Raw genomic sequence first — 20,625 nt, forward strand, 5'->3', positions numbered from 1 at the left:
GGATTGGCCATAGATCAATTGGATAACAAAAATGGAAACCTCTTTTGTTACTAGTTATTATAAATGTTTTGTGTAAATAGTATCTCTCACTATAAATGCTATTCTTTTTAGTTATAGTGCCAACATATGCCCATTGCAACCAATCTTTTGTAAATATAAGCTACACGAGCTCTGTTCTTCGTAACGCGTGAATACGATACTAGTTGTTTCTATAATTTTTGCATTGTTTATTGGAAACTACTGTGGTTCATATTGTTTGGGAAGCTACGGTATGGTGTTATGCAAGAGAATTTTAAATAGTAATTTGGTAACGATGTTAGAAATACTTCGTTTGTATTTGCCACATTATGTTAAAATACTTTTTTAGTACTTTTTATGATAAAAAAAAATCAACTGCTTAATATGTTCGTCTTAACGCCGACTCATTTTGGGTTGAAATTGGATGGATATGTAATTGTTGTTTATAGGAGGGGATATATGTAAGTAGTCTTTTAATTAGTTCATTAAGGGTAAAATAGTAATTTAATTAGTAATTTTTAATAAAATGAATAAATATGTAATATATATGGTTTAGGAAGGGAAAATATGTAATTTATATTTAAGGGTTGGATAAATACGTAATAAAGCATATTAGGAAGGGGATATGTATAAATGCCCCTAAAACAATTTGCATGTTTTAAGTTTAAAGTTTTATTTTACTTTACACATTTTAAAGTTTAAAAAAGTACAAAAATAATTTAATTATTTTAAAGTTTAAAAATATACAAGTGTAATTTAGCATAAAAGTTATGTAAATATACATTATAAAAATAACTTGTATAATTTAAGTTTAAAAAATTATGATAATTTACATACTTTAAAGTTTTAAAAAGTGTGCTGATTTACATAATAAAAATAATTTACATATATTAAGTTTAAAAAATTATGTTAATATACGTATTTTAAAGTTTGAACGTGTATAAATGCGAATTACATATTTAAAGGCTAAAAATTATTTTAATTTGCATATTTTACAGCTTTAAAAAGTATGTTAATTTGCATAATAAAAATAATTTACATATATTATATTTAAAAAATTATGTTAATTTACATATTTTAAAGTTTGAAAAGGTAAAAACATACTATATTTCAAACAAAGTTTATCGGTCGGTAAAACCCGGGCATCGATAAAACCCGAGCGTCGTTGGTCTAGGACGATATGGCGGTGAGCCGGTAAAACCCAGGTGGTGGTAAAACCCGAGCGTTGTCGGTATCGTGCATTGTAAGTTACGTTCGTTCTTGTAGTGGAACTAAAACAAAAAGGTTGAATACCCCATACTTTGGTAAAACCCGAGCGTTGTCGGCCTGGATTACGATGATAAGTCAAGGCGAATAAACAAATAAATGTTTAATTATCAAATTTAAAAATGAGCATTTAATAATTGAAATCTCTCATAAAAATGAACATGAGTTTTTCCTAAATATTAATATCAATATCTTGTACTATAGTAATATAAAAATCCTATAAAACAAAATGAAGACTCTTTATTGTAAAATAAATATAGTGACAAAAGTTATAATTTTATCACACTAAAAGAACAAAAATAAACGATTAATAAAAAAAACTCAAAATTTTATTATTATATTATTTTTGATGCACGAGTCACCTTTTCTTTTTAGTGCTTCAGCTTTTTCGCTTCTTTCTTTTACACTTAACAACAATGATTCTCTGAAAGTTGTGTTTGTATATGCTTAATGAACGTTGATTGTAAGTATATGAATTAGTGTGGTTGTTTACTTCATGTCACAACCAACGGGTGGAAGAAGAAGCCACCATCGTTGGCAACTAGATCTACGATTGACTGTTCATTTTTTAAGAGAAATTAAGTGGAAAATATAGTAGATCGGAATATTCTAAATGTGTCAGGTGGTGGATAGCGGTGGAGGTGCAACCCGGCGTCGGCTAGTGTTCCGCGGTTGTTTGGCAGCGGATAGTATCGGGCTCAGGGGAGTGACAAAGATGAGTTATAAACTTAGATTTGAAGTCGAGATGAGTTCTCCGGTGTCGATAAGCAGTTCGGTACATCGTTTAGGTTGTTTTGTAGGCTAGTGATTTTGATTTTGGTTTCGATTCTTCTAACTTGCCCTTTTTCATATTCAGATTTGTGTTTAACTTTGTTAATTCGTGGATTCTTTTAATTGTCTGCTAGGTTAGTAGGATATTGATCCGTCTACCACACAAATGGAAATATAGAAATCATCAACTAATGATATATAGTTTAAGATGACAAAGGTTTATTTAATGTTTATTAGGAGGATTATTTAATATAATTGTAATTCATATTCGTATGTAAGTAAAGTATTTAAAAACATAAACTTACAAAAAAAAAATGAAGAAGAAGAAGAAAATTCATAGTACATTGTTTGGAAACATAATTTAAAACTTTAAAAATTACAAATTCATAAACTGCTAAATATTTCTTTAAAAACCATATTTGGTGTCTTCTTTGTAACTTTATCTTGATTATCGAAAATAAGCATTTTAATATTAATACAATCTCTACTCTTCATTTTTTATAAAGTAACATATAGTTAACCATGAGTAAAAACGGGTCTCTCAGATATATTCAAACTCTTGCTAGACATCGGCTTTGAGTTTTTACAATTATACCGCGCTTATCTATTGTGTCATCAATATAACCAACGATTAACACTGCAACTTAAGAAGTTTTTGGCAGGTTGTAATTCCTTGCATCTTTTTGGCTTGTTACAAAACTTGAGGTCTCATTTACAGTTTAACTTAACTACCATCAGGTAGTTTTACACTTGTATTTAAAGTAACAAAAAATAAAATGCAAATAGTAAATATTTAAAAATTAAACCAAACAAAGTTTATGGACCGGCTTTATATAACCGGTTTACATTATATATTATAAACCAAGCCGTTCACTATGGTTTGAAAATTTCAAAACCGGCCAACCAAAAGTTAAAACAATCACGTCAAAGCATGAACACCCCTAGATGATAATCCACCATATACCTAACCATATATAATACTGGACACAATTACCCATCATGATAATAGTCTGCATACCAAACTACTGATTAAAGTGATCATGGTAATAATTCATTACACATGGAAAAAAATAGGAAACAAAAAAGATCACCCAATTAGAGACGTCATTCAAAAACCCTAGTTGGTTTAGATATAGGAACCAATACCAATAAGATCATTCCATGAATTTACCGACAGTGCCCATGCGCAATTTTTTCATCGGTTTGGCTTTATCATCCCAAAATGACTCTGATTTATTTTCAGATATATTAAAACTAACTCATTTTGTCACCAAAATACATATGTTCGTGTATGACAAAAGTTGTACAAATAAGACAAATTAACAAAAAAGATAAGAATTCAAATATTAGCCCACATCTAACCAAGAACTTGAAAGTTTTGTTCCAAAAAAAAAACAAAACAATAGCCCATATGCAGACGAAGAGAAGTTTTACGCAAAGACTTTTATATAGTCCTGTAAATTTTTAAACCATAACTTCATGATTGGAATAAATCCGAGTTGATTTCTACAAAATTTAAAAGAAAACAATTACGCAGAGGCTTGTTATTTTTGGAAATTATAAAATTAACCAATAAGAAGACGCTAGAAAGTCTTGCTTTAATCTACTTATATATATATATATAATAAAAGAATGGATTTTATCAAACCTTCCTTTTTTATAATTCACAACATCTCTTCAAAATGCCACATAGCAATTTCTAATATTTTTATTAAATTTATATTTAAAAGTCAATTTTAAGGCAAAGACTCTTTCATCATTCAAAGTTGGAAACTTCTTTGTTAACAACTTTCCTAATCCTACATTTTGACTTTTGATCAATCACTAAAAAAGACGCACTCCAACAAAATCATATCCTAAATAACGGATATCAATAAAAGATCATATAAAAAACGTCATATTTTAAGTTAATTGCAAAAATGTAGACATTTCAAAAAATTGTCTAAATTAATTGCCAATTGAAATTGTGAGAGCAAAATATTTAACAACTATCAAACAATTGCTGCAATGATCAAAATATTTATAGGATTCCCAAAATTTACAAATTATTTATCCCCAAACTAATTGTTAATTTAACTTGGAAATCGAATTCATTTTAAAAATAACCAAAATCTTCTGGTTTTTGTTTTCCTCATTCAATAAATATTTACCTATTTATCGGTAATCATATTATTTAATATTCAAAATTTCTTTAATTCTTAACCAAATAAGCCGTGATTTTATAACAATTTTATTCAAAATTCATATATTTTATTTCAACTTTTGAATTTCAAATTCCCAAATTACCTTCAATTATCATAATTATTTTACTTTCAAATTTAACTACTTACCTATTTATACTCTTCACGATTATTATTAACAAATTACCTATTATTATTCATCCTTGCAACTCCAGCACCGTCCTACCACCTGCGACCTCCGTCAATGCCCAACCGCCACCACCTTCAACCTTCGTCACCGATCACAAACCATCAGATCTGAATCCGCCGCAAACTATTGTGGAGCTGGATAGGCTAGGCGCTGTCACAATGTGTTTAACCATCAATGTCATCTCTGGCGCCTTACTTTAACCACAACTCTGTCATCATCTTCACACCTGCATTTCTCTCCGACCTCGTTACAATCCGAATATGGAGGAATATGCTCAATTGTGTTTTTCATACATCAGTTGTGTTTTTCAATGTTGTAGGTTTTCCGGCTGTTAATGGGTTGGTGAGATTTGAATAGTTACAAGGGGTGTATCGTGTATGTGATTTAAGGTTTACAAGCAAACTTGATTAGGAAAAATGGAGCAGATAGTAGACAGTGATATTGGATTGAACTGGAATTTTAGGAGATTGAATATGGGTATTTGGGCTGTGAAATCAGCACACTCCAGGTAAACCTTGAGGCCCAACTAGCTAAGGTTTAAGAGGGAAAAAAACACACACAGTTTTAGTGATGAAAAAAAAAACTATGTAAAACACAATGATAAAAAAATTAAAAAACACAATGACGATTAGTGTTTTATTGTTCTTAATCATATTCTTGAAAATGCTTTATATTTGGTTCAATTAGGCCAAACAGGCAAATGGGTATTTTGGTTCATTGGGTCATTCAACGAAAAACACAATGATAAACGAAATGGAAAAACACAATGAAAAAATACAACAAACAAAATACGAAAAAACACAACGAAATGAAGTAACACAATTGTGTTTTTTTACCTAAAAAATACAATGGTAAAAGTACAATTATGTATAACAAAATTTTGGTAAAACACAATGAAGAAAAAGAAAAACACAATAGCCATAACCTATAACAAAATGTATAAAAAACCCACTAACTTTTTTTTAATTTTTATATAGTAATATGGTACTTATATTAAACATAAAAAATACACGTTATTATGGTGAGTTTTTTTTTAAAAAAAACGTCATATAAAAAAGTTATGGGCGTTCTTAAATAATTGTGAAATTAGCATGTGCCTTGCATGTATACTTCTTATTTTAACTTGACCCATATTTTATATATAATGAATCAACCGTATATTTATATAAATATATGGTTAGATACTAGACTAGAACCCGTGTGATACACGAGTTGATCAAAGAATAAAATAAAACAAATATGTGAATAATCTTAATGCTTGCATCTAAATTTAATTTACAAAGTATTAAGCTTTTATATTATATTTGAACGGGTATTATAACTTATAACTGTGATAAGATTTAAATAAAACAAAAGAAAACATAATTAAGAGTTAATAACTATATGATAAGAAATACAAAGTATAATATACAGAGGATAATTAACTTATCATTAATCATTTAATGATAATGACCTTATCATTTGAATTAAGAATGGATATTTGTATATAGTTCAGTCATAATCAAGAATAGATATAAGTAACAAATTAGTAGAATTAAAAAAACGGGTTAATCGAAAGACTAAAGACAGAAAAAAGATTTTGTTATTTCATTAAATTGATAGGAATAGGGTTTTTTTTTTTTTTTTGAGTTTCTACTAATTCATAAAACTGATAGGAATAGATTTTATTTTTTTTTGAGTTTCTACTAATTCATAAAATTGACATAAATAAAATACGAACAAAGTGATTGTATACAAATCGTTTGAAAAATATAATCTCTACAGTTTTGTTGAACACAAATGTCAAAATTTAGATGCAAAATTACAATATTTTTTTTTATCACACTGACTTTCTTATGTGTTAGGTTATCACACTCTTAAAATTTAGAGAGTCCGGTTGTCCCCGTTGTCACACTATAATAATATTATGATCATTAGGGAAAGTTACCCCTATTATTATTATTGTTAAAATTACAATAATATTTAAAATGAATATCATATTAAAAAATTATGTCATATTCAAATTATATACTAGGTTTAGAGATTATGTATTGCTAAAAAATTTGAAATGGATTTGAAGATAAATTGATTATTTATATTTTGTTATATTTAGAGGCACATTGAGTCTCAAACAACTACTATGTGTCTAAGCTTTTTATCGATGAAGACATTTCTACTATTAATGTCTTTAAACAAAGGTTATAACATCAAACAATATTTTTTTTATATTGGTTGTTTGTCAACCACTAACGTTTACTCTAGCTTATTTCTAAATTTTATATTATTATTTAAAAGTTGGATTGAACAAGGATGTGTGTTGTCTTCCTCAACTCAAAGGTCAATTTCATCATCGTCCATTTGCACGACGAATGAGGATTTTCTAGAACGAACACCATTTAACTTAATAGCAGAGATTGAACTTGACCAAGTTTGTTATTATTATTTCCATTTTTTGTTCCAAATATATATATTTTTACGTTTTTGTATAACATAATTACATTTTCATAATTTTTTTCAAACAGATAAAATCAGTCATTATCCTTGCAACCATTGTGTACATTCAACCATTTCAGGGGTGGCATTAAAATAACGTTTATTTTAACTTATTTCTAAATTTTATATTATTATTTGTGTACAACCATAGCATAACTCCAATTTCATATGTTGAAACAAACCGTCAGAGGTCTCCACCATCCAATTTAAAGAAAAAACTTGGAGACATATATGACGTTGATGATCTGCCTGCTGCAAATTCAAGTAATAAATCCAAAGATAAACATGCTTCATGTGACAATTCTGGAGATAACAACAGTCTGTTAATTCTAAAAAAAGAAAACTAGATATGCTGTCGTCACTTTTAAAACAGTTTTTGTTTTTATTTTCTTTTTGAACTTGCCGGTCGTGTTTTTCCGGTATATACATTTGCGTTTGTGGATTTTTTTTTATTGCTACGTTTCATGATTGGTTGTTTGGTTGCTTTGATATTTCAAACTTTTTAAGGGTTTATGAATAATGCTTTGCAATAAAATAACAATATTGTTGTTAGTTTTATTTCTATATTTCAATTCTGTTTTATGGGTAAACACGCTTACATGGTTAGCTTTTTACTTATTATTAATAATTTATTATTATTATTATTATTATTATTATTATTATGTTTGATTTATTGGCTTGACATTTGACAAGTTATAATTTTGTTCATGATTAATTGTTATGCCTTGCAATAATAAAGTTTCTTATTTTCGTTTTCATATTATCAAAATAAGAAAATTGTTTTACGTTTCTATTTTTTTTAACACAACCTGTATATTACACGGGTTCTAACCTAGTAATAGATATAGATATAGATTGTTCTTTCTTTTAGGGTTAGATAGGTTTAAAATATAATAAAATGGTTATGGACTTACGGGTTGGGAAAAACATTTATGGCTTCATAATTGAAAATTTTGATTTTATTTTTGAATTATTTTATTAATAAGAAATTATGTGATGGATTCTTATTTTTGGAAAATTCTAAAATTAACCAATAAGAAGAAGCTAGAAAATCTTGCTTTAATAGAGAATATAGATTACTGTCTGGCCATTTTTCCTTCCATATACACGATTAATATTGTCCGTTTTGCCCACAAAGAGTTCACGAATTTGTTTTTAGTTGTTTAGGTGGAGACTTCTCAGGAGTTCACCCATCCTACTACCACTTCCACCTGATGTGGGGCTCTTATCTAATCAACTATCATTAAGTGCCCAAAACGCGTTAGTAAATTAAGAGGCAGGACATATACTTGTGAACAAAGAATCTCTTCTGTAAACGGGCAATGTGAAATTTGTCTACGGTTGTTATCCCCCTCCCCCCCCCAAAAAAAAACACCTATAATATTTGTAAAACAATACAGTAGAACACAAGGTAGAAAGAATAAATTTGAATATTCAAAAAATATTGTAATGTAGTCAAATACGTTATGACTACTATGTCACAAGTTGCCATCTCATATGACAAATACAGTATGTATGTAATATAGTCAAATACATTTGACTATTGTAATATAGTCAAATACAGTATGTATGTATATGTAACAAACAAGTATAAAAGCATTCATAATAAGAGATTTTTGAGGTGTTCTTGAGAAAAAAAAAGTGGTGATAATGGTGAGTGAGTGTGATGTGAAGGAAAGAGAGTAATGTAACATTCTTAATGAAGAATATACTAAAAATGTATACGTGAGGTGAGTGAAAAGAGAGAGAATAGAGAATAAAAAAGAGATCAGATTTTTTGTGGGGTTTAGTGTTATTTGGCACCTAAAAAACATCATTGATTGGAGACGGTCTAATATCTATATCTTTAATAAAGAATAAAATATTAAGTTTGTACAAATATAATTTACATATTTTATGGTTTAAAATTGTGTTAATTTACAAACCTAATAAAATTTACATATTTAAAAGTATGTTAATTTACTCGTTTAACACAATTTACATATTTAATATAATTTACATATTTTAAAATTTTAAAAACTATGTTCATTTACATAATAAAAACAATTTGCATATTTTAAATTTAAAGTTTTATGTTAATTTATACATTTTATAGTTTAAAAGAGTACAAATGTAATTTACATATTTTAAAGTTTAAAAATGTACAAGTGTAATTTACATATTTCAAAGATTTAAAAATTAAGTAAATTTACATTAAAAAAGTAATTTACATATATTAAGTTTAAAAAATTATGTTAATTTACATATTTTAGAGTTTGAAAAGAAAAATGTAATTTAAAACACTGATTATTCGGTTGGTAAAACCCGGACGCTAATACATCTCGAGCATTGTTGGCCTAGGGCGATGCGGCAGTGAGTCAGTAAAATTTCGGTGTTGGTAAAGCCCGAGCGTTGTTAGTCCCATGCATTGTATTAATGAGTCGACGCGGATTTTGGTCGGTTACAGTTACGTTTATTACAGTAGTGAAACTAAAACAAAAAGGTTGAAAAAACTCATATTTTATTAAAACCCAAGCGTTGTCGGCTCAAATTGCGGTGATAAGTCAACGCGGATATAAACGTTTAATTATTAAACTAAAAATGAGCATTTAATAGTTGAAATCTCTATTAAAAATAAACATTTTAAGAAATTTTTCAAAATATTAATTTCTTGTACGTAGTATAGTAATATAAAAATCTTATAAAACAAAATGGAGCCTTTTTATTGCATAATAAATAGTGACTAAAGTTATGATCTATCACACTAAAAGAATAAAAATAAGCCATCATTAAAAAGAATTCAAAATTTCCTTATTAAATTATTAATTTTTTATGCTCGAGTCACTTTCCTTTCTAGTACTTTAACTTTTTAGCTTTTTTTTATTTTATTTTATACTTAACTACAATTCTATGAAAGTTGTGCTTGCATATACTTTATGAACGTTGATGATTGTATCTTCCAATAGCATTGTTGTTTATGGATGAATGAGTTTTTTAAATATTAATATAGTAGTTTTTTATCTCCTGTGTTACGGGGTTGTTTTACATGATTCATTTCTAATATTTATATATTTTTTTGGATTTTAATTTTATTTATTGTAGGGAAGTTAATAATATATTTCTGATTTGATGATGAAAGAGTTTTATTAATAAATGAGATGTTATAGCTCGGTTTGAAAGCTATCTAGGTTTTGTGAGACTCATGACCCGCTTATTTTTTATTATAAAATTGTTTCTTAATTATAAATAATATTTTTTTTTAAAAAAAAGCGGATATTAGTTTTTAGTATATTCTATTTTATAGTATTTTCATAACGAATATTTGGTAAGAGTAATTTTTAATTTAACGAGATGTTATAACCCGTTTAAGGTCTATGAGTTTGGTGAAACCAATACTCGTGAATTCGTTTATATATATTTAAGATATGAATATGGAGACAAGATTTGAAACAAAGATAATTAAAATACAAACGACAATAAAAATGAGAATGGTGAGAAGTAGGGGTGCTCTTTGGGTTAGTTTTTAGGTTTTGAGTTTTTCGGGTTTCAAAGTTTTAAATCCAAACCCGCAACCCAACCCAAATCTCTCACGGTTACTTCAGGTTCTGGTAATTCGGGTTCGGGTTTTTTCGGGTTAGGTTAATCGGGTTTCGAGTATCCATGAAAAAACAACTATATTGCTAAATTTAAATGTTTTATTCTTTACTCGTGTAAATAAACTAATAACAAAACAAAAATAAACCGATAAAATATCCTAAAAAAAGTAAAATTTAACAAAATTCAACCTTAACAAACAAGGACCGACATAATCGTCTTCAATATGCCGTGATTAAGGTGTTGGATTATAGTTACTTTTAGTCATAAATTAAAACATTAATAAACAATAAACAATAGATTCATAATAAGTGAAATAAGAACAATCCATTTGGACTAAATTATGATAACGCCAGTGGTTAAGGCTTAGCCTATTATACCTTAAAATATATATGGTTTTAAAACAAAAAGTTTATTTGGGTTAAACCGAAATCTAGAATTCGGACCCAAGAACCAACCCGAATTACTTCGGTTCGGGTTAACCTTTTCTCAGGTTCAGGTTTCTCGGGTCGGGTTAGTTCTGGTACGGGTTCGGGTTAAGTTTCGGGTTTCTGGTAAAAGTGATAGCCCTAGTGAGAAGTAATCTAATCCATTGATATTAGATTTGAATGGGATTAATTTAGATGAAAAAATTGACGGGAAGGGCATAAAGGTAATAAACCACTTTTGTTGACTTTCTTTTTCCACATGCAAGCCATATGTCAATTCCCTCATTATTTAAACTGTCCATAACTTTTTCATGCAACATTCTTTTTCCATTGTGTTTTATGTTTCAGGTTATTGTGTTATATGTATTCATCATTGCGTTGTAGGTCTCAAGTTATTATGTAATATGTATTAATTATTGTGTTTTATGTATTCGATTATTCATTGTTATTTTATCATTATACTTACGTATTATTATTGCAAAACAGTATTATTAACATTTAAAAAAAAACACAATTATTAGTTGAAAGACACAATGACAAGTAGAAAGACAAAATAATGAAAAAAGACACAATGACAAACAAGAAGAAACAACAACAATTTTTGTTTTAATTTTTATATAACAAAGTTATACTCATATTAAAGATAAAAAAATGTTTGTTATTATGGTGATTTTTTTTAAATATTATATGAAAAAAGTTATGTATGTTTTAAAGTCACGGGGAAATTTGCATGCGACTTGCATGTGGAGCGAGAAAATATGTACTATTACTTTTATACCCTTTTATTTAGGTTATGACTTAACACATATCAATTAATTATGGCTTTTCATGCTTTTTATTTTTATGGTTTTGCAAAATAACTCAGCCCCTTAAACAAATACTACAAAAAAGGGTTTGTTTATATCGATGAAGAGATGATATATATTGTAAAATACCGTAATGCCCTTACTCATATAAATAAAACACATGGGTTGTAGACGTGGATTGATTGTGTCCATTGTTTATTGTTTAGGTTTGCATAGTACACACAATTTAGAAAGCCTTTTTGTCAATGCTCTTAAGTCTTATCTACCATTATTTATACTAGAATAAATTATTGTCGTTGGTAATCCAAATAAACAATCGAATTATATGGCCACCCAAAAATCATTCCGAGAAGTTGAGCTACCTGAGCAAAAACCTCAGGACGACGGAACTCTATTTCCGGCGGTGTTATCCCCGAACACCACCGCAACAGAAGTCTCAGCTTTCGAAGATGTGATCAGAACTCATAAGCCATGGCTGGAGTCTCTTCTCCTCAAACGTGGTGCTATTCTCTTCCGAGGTTTCCCGGTTGTATCTCCTTCCGACTTCAACAGCGTTGTCAAAGCTTTCGACTTCCCGGAATTGAGTTACTCGGGCGGTGTCGCCCCTCGAACGCAAGTCGTTGACCGCGTTTACACGGCAAACGAAAGCCCCCTCGATCAGGCTATTCCTTTTCATCACGAGATGGCTTATGTAAGTTCCATGCTTCTATATCCAAGTGCCTTCTCAATTTCAGTTTCTTTAGATCAAAACCGTAGTTAACCGGTTATGCTTAGGGGGTGTTTGGGATTGCTTATTTTCACTATCTTATAACTCATAAACTTTTTGAAAAGTATTAAGGTGTTTGAGATTGCTTATAATGTGAGAGGAAAAGTTTCATAAGTTACACTTTTGTAACTTATTAACTTAATGAAAAGTTATATTTAGGTAAAATAAGGAATCCCAAACACCCCGTTAATTGGTCTATGATTAACTATGATTAATTGTCTGGTTTAGTAAGAGGCTACATCTTAATAGGTCAAAACCTTTTAACGGTTAAGAGGTAACAAGGTAGCCTCTTAACGAGCCTGCCTCTTATCATAACCTCTTAATGGTTAAGAGGTAGACTTAAGTCTGAATGGTTAAGAGGTAGCCGTTAAGAGGTTACCTTTTAACCATTCAGACTTAGGGGCTGTTTGGTAGCGTCTTAATATTAAGAGGCTACCTCTTAATGGTTAAGAGGTAGCCTTAAGTCTGAATGGTTAATGGTTACCTCTTAACCATTAAGAGGTTATAAGCTATTAAGAGGTAGCCTCTAATGGCTGTTAACATGTGGTAGCCTCTGTCATTAAGAGGCTACCTGTTAATGGCTCATAGCCTCTTAATGATTAAGAGAAATTTAAGTCTGAATGGTTAAGAGGCTACATCTTAATGGTTACCTCTTAACCATTTAGACTTAAGGCCACCTCTTAACCATTAAGATGCTATGAACCATTAAGGCTACTACCTCTTAACCATTAAGAAGTTATGAATAATTAAGATGTAGCTTCTTAATAATCATTAAGAGGCTATCAAACAACCCGTAAGTTTGAATAGTTAAGAGGCTACCTCTTAATGATTACATATTAACCAGTCAGACTTAATGCTACATTTTAACCATTAAAAGGTTATGAGCCATTAAGAGGTAGCCTCTAAATGACTATTAAGAGGCTACCAAACAAGTATGGTTAATTCAGATATTTTCTCCCCCCTACGTATAATTAAAGATGCAAGCTTATTTATGAAGACAATCAATCAATATACAATCTTGTTATGAACACAATCTTATTCCTAGTTTATCATTAACTAATCTCTCGTATCTAACCCTATTATCAACACAGTCCTTATTATGTGTTTATGTGTAACTAAACTTGCTTTTAACAGCTTCCGAATCCCCCCACCAAGTTATTTTTCTTTTGCGAAGAAGAACCAAGAATTGGTGGAGAAACTCCGATAGTCTTGAGCCATATCTTATATGAAAAGATGAAAGAGAAACACCCGGAATTCATCGTGAAAATGGAGGAGCATGGATTGAAGTATATCAAAATAGCAGGCGATGACGACAATCCATCATCCTACACCGGAACTGGTTGGAAATCAACATACAAGACCGATGACAAAAATATTGCAGAGGAAAGGGCGGCGAAGCAGGGGACAAAGCTGGAATGGATGGAGAATTCTGTAAAAATAATTTTAGGTCCGTTTCCGGCGATTAGAGTGGACGAGATGAGTGGTCGGAAAACATGGTTCAATAGTCTTGCGGTTAGTTATTGTGGGCCAGCGACTGAGAAAACTGGCAACCAGAATACATCGGTGGAGTTGGGTAACGGAGACTCTGTGGGTGATGAAGTTGTGGAAGACCTTTTGAAAGTCATGGAAGAAGAATGTGCTGCAATACCTTGGAAGAAAGGTGATGTTTTGCTAGTTAATAATTTGACGGTTCTTCATAGCCGACGACCACTAATAAAGCCTCCCCGTCGTATACTTGCTTCGCTGTGCGAGTGATTCAAAAAAGACGATATATAATCTCTCGAATATAGGGTTGTATCCAACTGTTATGGGATTATATAAAGCTAGTAAGAAGGTCGTGAAAGAATAAAAGGATTTATTCTAATATTTATGAGAAATTATATCATGTTGTTTTGGAATTACTATTGTCCATCTCGGTTCTCACCCTGAAAAATCATCTATCTTGATAAATATGATATTATCAAACTTGAATTAGTTGATGATCTGTAAACTTGAGACATAAATAGTTTCTTAAGATATAGATAAGTTTACGAATGTATTTGGAAAGTCTTAAGAAGTTTGGTTTTCTTGTTTCAGAAAGTTGATCATTTGACATTTGGGCTAAGCTTTGGCCGAATGGTAGAAAGTCGATTGTAACTTCATGGAAAATAAGATGATATAAGAATGTCAAATACGATGAAACTAAACCTCTTATTGTCCGTTGCGGCTGAAGCGTTGAAATACATAGCATTATTATTTATTAATATTCCCCAAGGTTTATGATTAAAAGACTATGGAAAAGGAAAACATGAGTATAAGAATATGACATGCATAACTGATAACAACCTACCATCTCCTTTTCAATTTTCTTTGGGTTCTTAGCGTTCAACGTACCGTTGTATATCAAAAGTCAAAGGAACAATATATAGTAAATAGATTAACCTAAAACATATTAATATTCTTTATAATATCCTTTAAAATCCTAGTAACATGGACCAATCGCTACTTTAGCATCTGGGAACACTTTCTGAACTGCCATTGCCATCACATGAGCACACCGTATGCATCCATACGAGTAATCACTATCAATCATCTAACCATTTATAATAGTAGACACATAAATAGAAAGCATAAATGATACAAAGTACAAACATTGGACGAAGTCACATATTTGACTAAACCTTAGGGACGATTTTGACATTTTACTTGGAATAAAAATACAGATCCATTTGAAGCTAGCAAAGATTTGTATTGACAGGACCTTATACCAGTCTCAACACTCATATTTCTATTTTTCCCATAATTGATCAGAAATAATCTTAACATGTGGAAACACCCTGATTTTGCTAGTAATGAAATCATAGTTTTAAACATAATTTTGGCACAAGATATATAATGCATTAGATACTTGCAAATTGATTTATTGCAATACTTATGTATCTTATCTCGAGGAGGAACATAGGCTGTTCCTAGCTATTTGGTCTATAAAAATATTATGTTATCTTATCTTATTTTACTCTACTAATAAACAAAAATAAAAATGAAGTGTAATAACCATATTAAATCCTAGAGTTAAGTGTCATTTTGGTACATGTGGTTTGATCAACTATGCAACTTTAGTACATATATTTTATTTTATGCAAATAACTACCCCAGTTTCAAAAAACTTGCATTTTTAGTACTTTTTTTAACTCCGTCTATTTTATCAGTTAAGTCAAGGGTACTTTGGTAATTTTGTAATTTTGTAATTTTTTTTCTTTTCTTTTAAATGCCTTCTCCCAATCCCCCCTTTTAAATGCTGGCGACATTCACCCCCACCGGAAGTCCACGACCGGAAACTACTTCAGTTTGTCAGCGAACGCACCAGGTTTGCCGGAAATGTTCGTGAACTCCATCGTCGTCGTTGCTTCGTACTGAACCATCATAAGCCTAATCCGTCGCTACTCGTTCTTCCAAGGTCACCGATGATGGCGGTTAGGAAGGCCGATGCCTGCTGCCATATCTCCAGCAGTAGCAGCAGCGTCGGCGACAATCTGGTTCAATTAATAGCGATGACGATGACGATGGCGATGACGATGACGATGACGATGATAGCGGCTAGGGTTCCGCCACAGTATCCGACAATGGTGGAGAAGAACAAGCAGCGACGGATTAGGCTTATGATGGTTCAGTACGAAGCGACGACGACGATGGAGTTCACGAACATTTCCGGCAAACCTGGTGCGTTCGCTGACGAACTGAAGTAGTTTCCGGCCATGGACTTCCGGTGGGGGTGAATGGCGCCGGCATTTAAAATGGGGGATTGGGGGAAGGCATTTAAAAGAAAAGAAAAAATTAAGAAATTACAAAATTACCAAAGTACCCTTGACTTAACTGATAAAATAGACGGAGTTAAAAAAAAGTACTAAAAATGCAAGTTTTTTGAAACTGGGGTAGTCATTTGCATAAAATAAAATATAGGTACTAAAGTTGCATAGTTGGTCAAACCACAGGTATCAAAATGGCACTTAACTCTAAATCCTAATTTCTAATCTCTATTCTCCTTAATCAATGCTATTCATGGGTCATGGGTTAAAATTATTTTGGTGATTGGGTAATAAAATAGTCAATTTTTCATTTTAATCTTCTAATATTTCATCTCATTCATACTAGCTATCAATGGGTTATGGGGCAAGGCAATTTGGTTATAAAATAGTCACGAAATTAAAAGTAAAATATTGATTGAAGATCAAACAAGTAAAAATATGAAAAAGAAGTAGAAAATAGTAAAGAACAGTCTTTTTAAGGTTGTTTTGTTCATTCGATGTCCAGTTTCTTTTCATGAACATTATATGCTGTATTATTCAAGGTAACTAGCAGACATGGTTAAAATTTGTTTATATTGGATGACGATTTGAATACTTGTGATAAAACAACAAATGTTGTATATAAAGAGATTTTTCACAAATTTATAAATTTGAGATTACAGACTTCTCATTGTTTTTATAATACATTTCATTTCTTTTTTACCTTAATTTTATTCATTTATTTCAAATAGCAAAACTTATTTTTTTAATTATTTGACAAATCCCATGTAATATACGGGTTCAAAAGCTAGTTGGGGAATATATCCAGAACTCCCACTCAAGTTTATGTCATGCCTATAAGTACTTTATTATTGGGTACTGATATTGAGATTGATATTGATCCATTATTCCCTTGGGCTTGCATAAGTTACTATTATGAGAAAATTACTTTTTGCGTCCTTGTGATTTTAAGGCGGAGGCACAATGAGTCCTCGAAAATTTTTTTGAACTGGTTGAGTCCCTGTGGTTTCAAAAATGAACAATTTGAGTCCCTGCCGCTACTTAACTTTTAGAGTAAACTTTCATTTTACTGAAACCGCAGGGACTCAAATTGTTCGTTTATGAAACCACGGGGACTCAAATTGTTCGTCTCTCAAACCACGGGGGACTCAACCAGTTCAAAAAAATTTTCGGGGACTCATTGTGTCTCCGTGCTAAAACCACAGGGACGCAAACAATAATTTTCTCTACTATTATTAATTAGTTTGGGCCTTTAGTTATTTAATTACGGGGTCAAAAATTGTATTTAAACACCATGTATTCAGTTTTGCCATAGGGTATCAAACCGAGCCAGTCATATTATTTGTCGTATGATGGAACGATGTCATTATGCAATTACCATAACTGAATTGCGAATGATCGAGACAATAACAATCACTATGTGTCGCTTTGTATTTTCACAAATAAGAAACCTAAAATAACTTTGTTTACGCATGTCTAGTGTTTGGTTCTTATTTCTTTTTCTCAATTCATATATCAATTTGTTGGTATTATGGATTCGTTTGATTCGATCGATCTTGGAGATGATACTGCCAATATAAAGCGTATCTGGTAGACGAATTTTTCATGAGACAGAAAGCCTGTCTAGAAGATTATTTTGATCACTTATATCAAATCTCTGAGAATGATAGAATGAATGAAAGAGAAAGATTAGAATTTGAAGCTTTAAACTTCCATCAAAGGAAGTCGATAGAATTACAAAATACTTTCAATATAAAAATGCTTAGTCGGGTAAGTCATATGATTCAGTAAATGGTTCAGATATTGAAAGTTGTGTCACCTTCTTGAATCTTCTACACACTCTCACGATCATAATCTAATTTAATATAAAGTATAACATGCAGCGTCCATTTTTTAAAAATAATAAATAAAGAAAGTTTTATAATTGACATGTGTGTTGTTATTTAAGTATGTAAATAATAATAAGATTGGGTGGCAGGCTTAGAAATAATGCATGGACTTGGAGATGGTTATAGGCCTAAGGTCCATGAGCTTGGAGTATTTAAACTCCTTAAACCTCCCTAAAACCCAAACTTTCTCATTTCCATCACATAGCCTCCATACACACACTTAAAAACACGCACAAACACTCCATTCTCTCATAGAATCCGAGATCCAAGGTCAACCGAGGTGATTTCGTGTTCAAGCATCATCAAACAACAAGAAACACGTCCAAATCCGTGTGTTGGTCCAGATCCGATCCAAACTGAAACCTGTAAGGTACGTTTTCTTAATATAAAGGTTAGGTTTTAGACATCGGTTGGTCTTAAGATTTGATACGAAGGTAAATCGAGCCTTATAGTGTTAGAAAGACATAACCTTTTTGGTAAACAATTTGTTTGGGATGAGTCGGGACGAACTAATGGCGTTCAAGCCCTGTTTAAGTGAGAAGGTAAAGTGGTTATGACCCAGGACTCGTTGTAATAGTAAAACAGGCCTTTAAGAGTTGAAAGAAAATGAAAAGAGCTGGAAGGCATGAAAAACGAATCGAGTCGAATGGGAATTTGACTCGACTGGAAACGGATCGAGTCAAATGGGAATGAATCGAATCGAATCGAATGAGAAACTCTACTCGATTGGAAAAGAATCAAGTCGAATGGGAATGAATTGAATCGAATGAGAAACTCGACTCGACTGGAAACGAATCGAGTAGAATGGGTATTCAACTCGAATGAGAAACTCGACTCGACTTGAAATGAATCGAGTCGAACGGGTATTCGACTCGAATGGAAACGAATCGAGTCGAATGGGAATTCGACTCGACTCAATGAGAATCGACTTGATTAAAATGGACTCAATTCGACTCGTCTGAACTTGACTCAAAACCATATTCTAGGTTCTTTTTTGATGAAGTTTTAGTAAAGGCTTATTACCGAACCCCAGCTAGGGGCTCTGCACCTTAGACCTGCTAGGGGCTACCGCTCATAGACCAGCTGCTAGGGGTGCTGCCGCCGACCCCCATTCGTTTGGGACTTCACTAGCCTAGAATATGGTTTAGTTAGGAGTAGCTAAGTGATGCTTGTCACTTGTTAAACAGTTAGCCGTGCTCAGCTGAAGAGAAGTATCACCATTAACTCAGAGAGAAACCGAATTCAGGTGAATTTTAGCCCCATTTCTTTGTTATGTTTTTCGGGGCTGTGTGCATACTCCTATATGATTAGTTAATACCCTTTGCCTTAAGTGATAAGTGTGTGCCATATGTATGTGTTATCAATGATATTGCATGATATAGAAAGAAGTTAAGAGTATTTACATAAATGCTTGTGAAAGTATATAACTAAAAGTATGGGATGAATGTATGGTTGAATGGTTTTATGGAAAGTAGGGACCAGATCCTTATAATATTTGTGATGGTAGGGACCAGATCCTTAACATATCTGTCATGGTAGGGACCAGGCCCTTATAATATTTGTGATGTTAGGGACCGAACCCTTAAAATATCTGTGATGGTAGGGACCAAACCCTTATATATCTGTGATGTTAGGGACCATACCCTTAAAATATCTGTAAGGTCATGGAGCAAAATGCTCCTGAAAAGTAGAGATAGTTATGTACGCATTATGTGAGATAAAATAAGAAGGAATGAAAGAATGAAAGAACGTATGTATGTATGGAAAAAAGACAAACAAGTTGATTATGAAATGTGTGTCTTCGGATATGTGTTAATGTAATGTATGTTGCCTGATTAACTAGAATTCACTCAGCATAGCTGACTATTAGTATGCATGCAGGTAAATAGGTTAAATAAGCTGGCTTGAGGATGACACATGAAAAGTAGAGATAGTTATGTATGAATTATGTGAGATAAAATAAGAAGGTATGAAAGAATGAAAGAACGTATGTATGTATGGAAGAAAGCCAAACAGATTGATTATGAAATGAGTATCTTTGGATACGTGTGAATGTAATATATGTTTCCTGATTAACTATAACTCACTCAGCGTAACTGACTATTAGTATGCACACATGTAAGTAGGTTAAAGGAGCTGACGTGAGAATGGCGAATGGAATGTGATGAGTGGCTAGAATCTAGAAAAGGAAGACACGATGTTTTATTTTATGTTTAAGTTAAGACAATTTGAATATTTTAAACAAGAATGTTAACTTATGTAATGAATAGTTGACCATTTTATCATTCAACGAAAAAGTTTTAATTCACTCTGATATTTAGACTGTGTTGATGAGTAAATCCAGCAACCAAGTAGGACATCGGCCTCAGGGCCTTACATAACGTTATAATTTTTTTTATTAGAGCATTTTCCTCTCCTTTCTAAAACTAGTTTATCTCAAAATTATATATAAAGTCTAATAAAAGCATATAGTTTACCCGT

At 31.3% G+C, this 20,625-nt stretch overlaps 1 protein-coding gene across 1 annotated transcript; it reads left to right on the plus strand.

The window, feature by feature from the left end:
* The first annotated feature begins 12,029 nt into the window (after positions 1-12,029).
* LOC143627447 (clavaminate synthase-like protein At3g21360) lies at positions 12,030-14,235 on the plus strand. The gene is made up of 2 exons (XM_077097268.1): positions 12,030-12,395; positions 13,605-14,235. Exons 1-2 carry the CDS (start codon positions 12,030-12,032, stop codon positions 14,223-14,225), a joined length of 987 nt encoding a protein of 328 aa, XP_076953383.1. The 3' UTR covers positions 14,226-14,235.
* The last annotated feature ends 6,390 nt before the right edge of the window (positions 14,236-20,625 follow it).

Source organism: Bidens hawaiensis, unplaced genomic scaffold (assembly GCF_021521415.1).
Source record: "Bidens hawaiensis isolate Kalapana, Puna unplaced genomic scaffold, B.hawaiensis_p1.1 tig00004682_1, whole genome shotgun sequence".
Classification (NCBI taxonomy): domain Eukaryota; kingdom Viridiplantae; phylum Streptophyta; class Magnoliopsida; order Asterales; family Asteraceae; genus Bidens; species Bidens hawaiensis.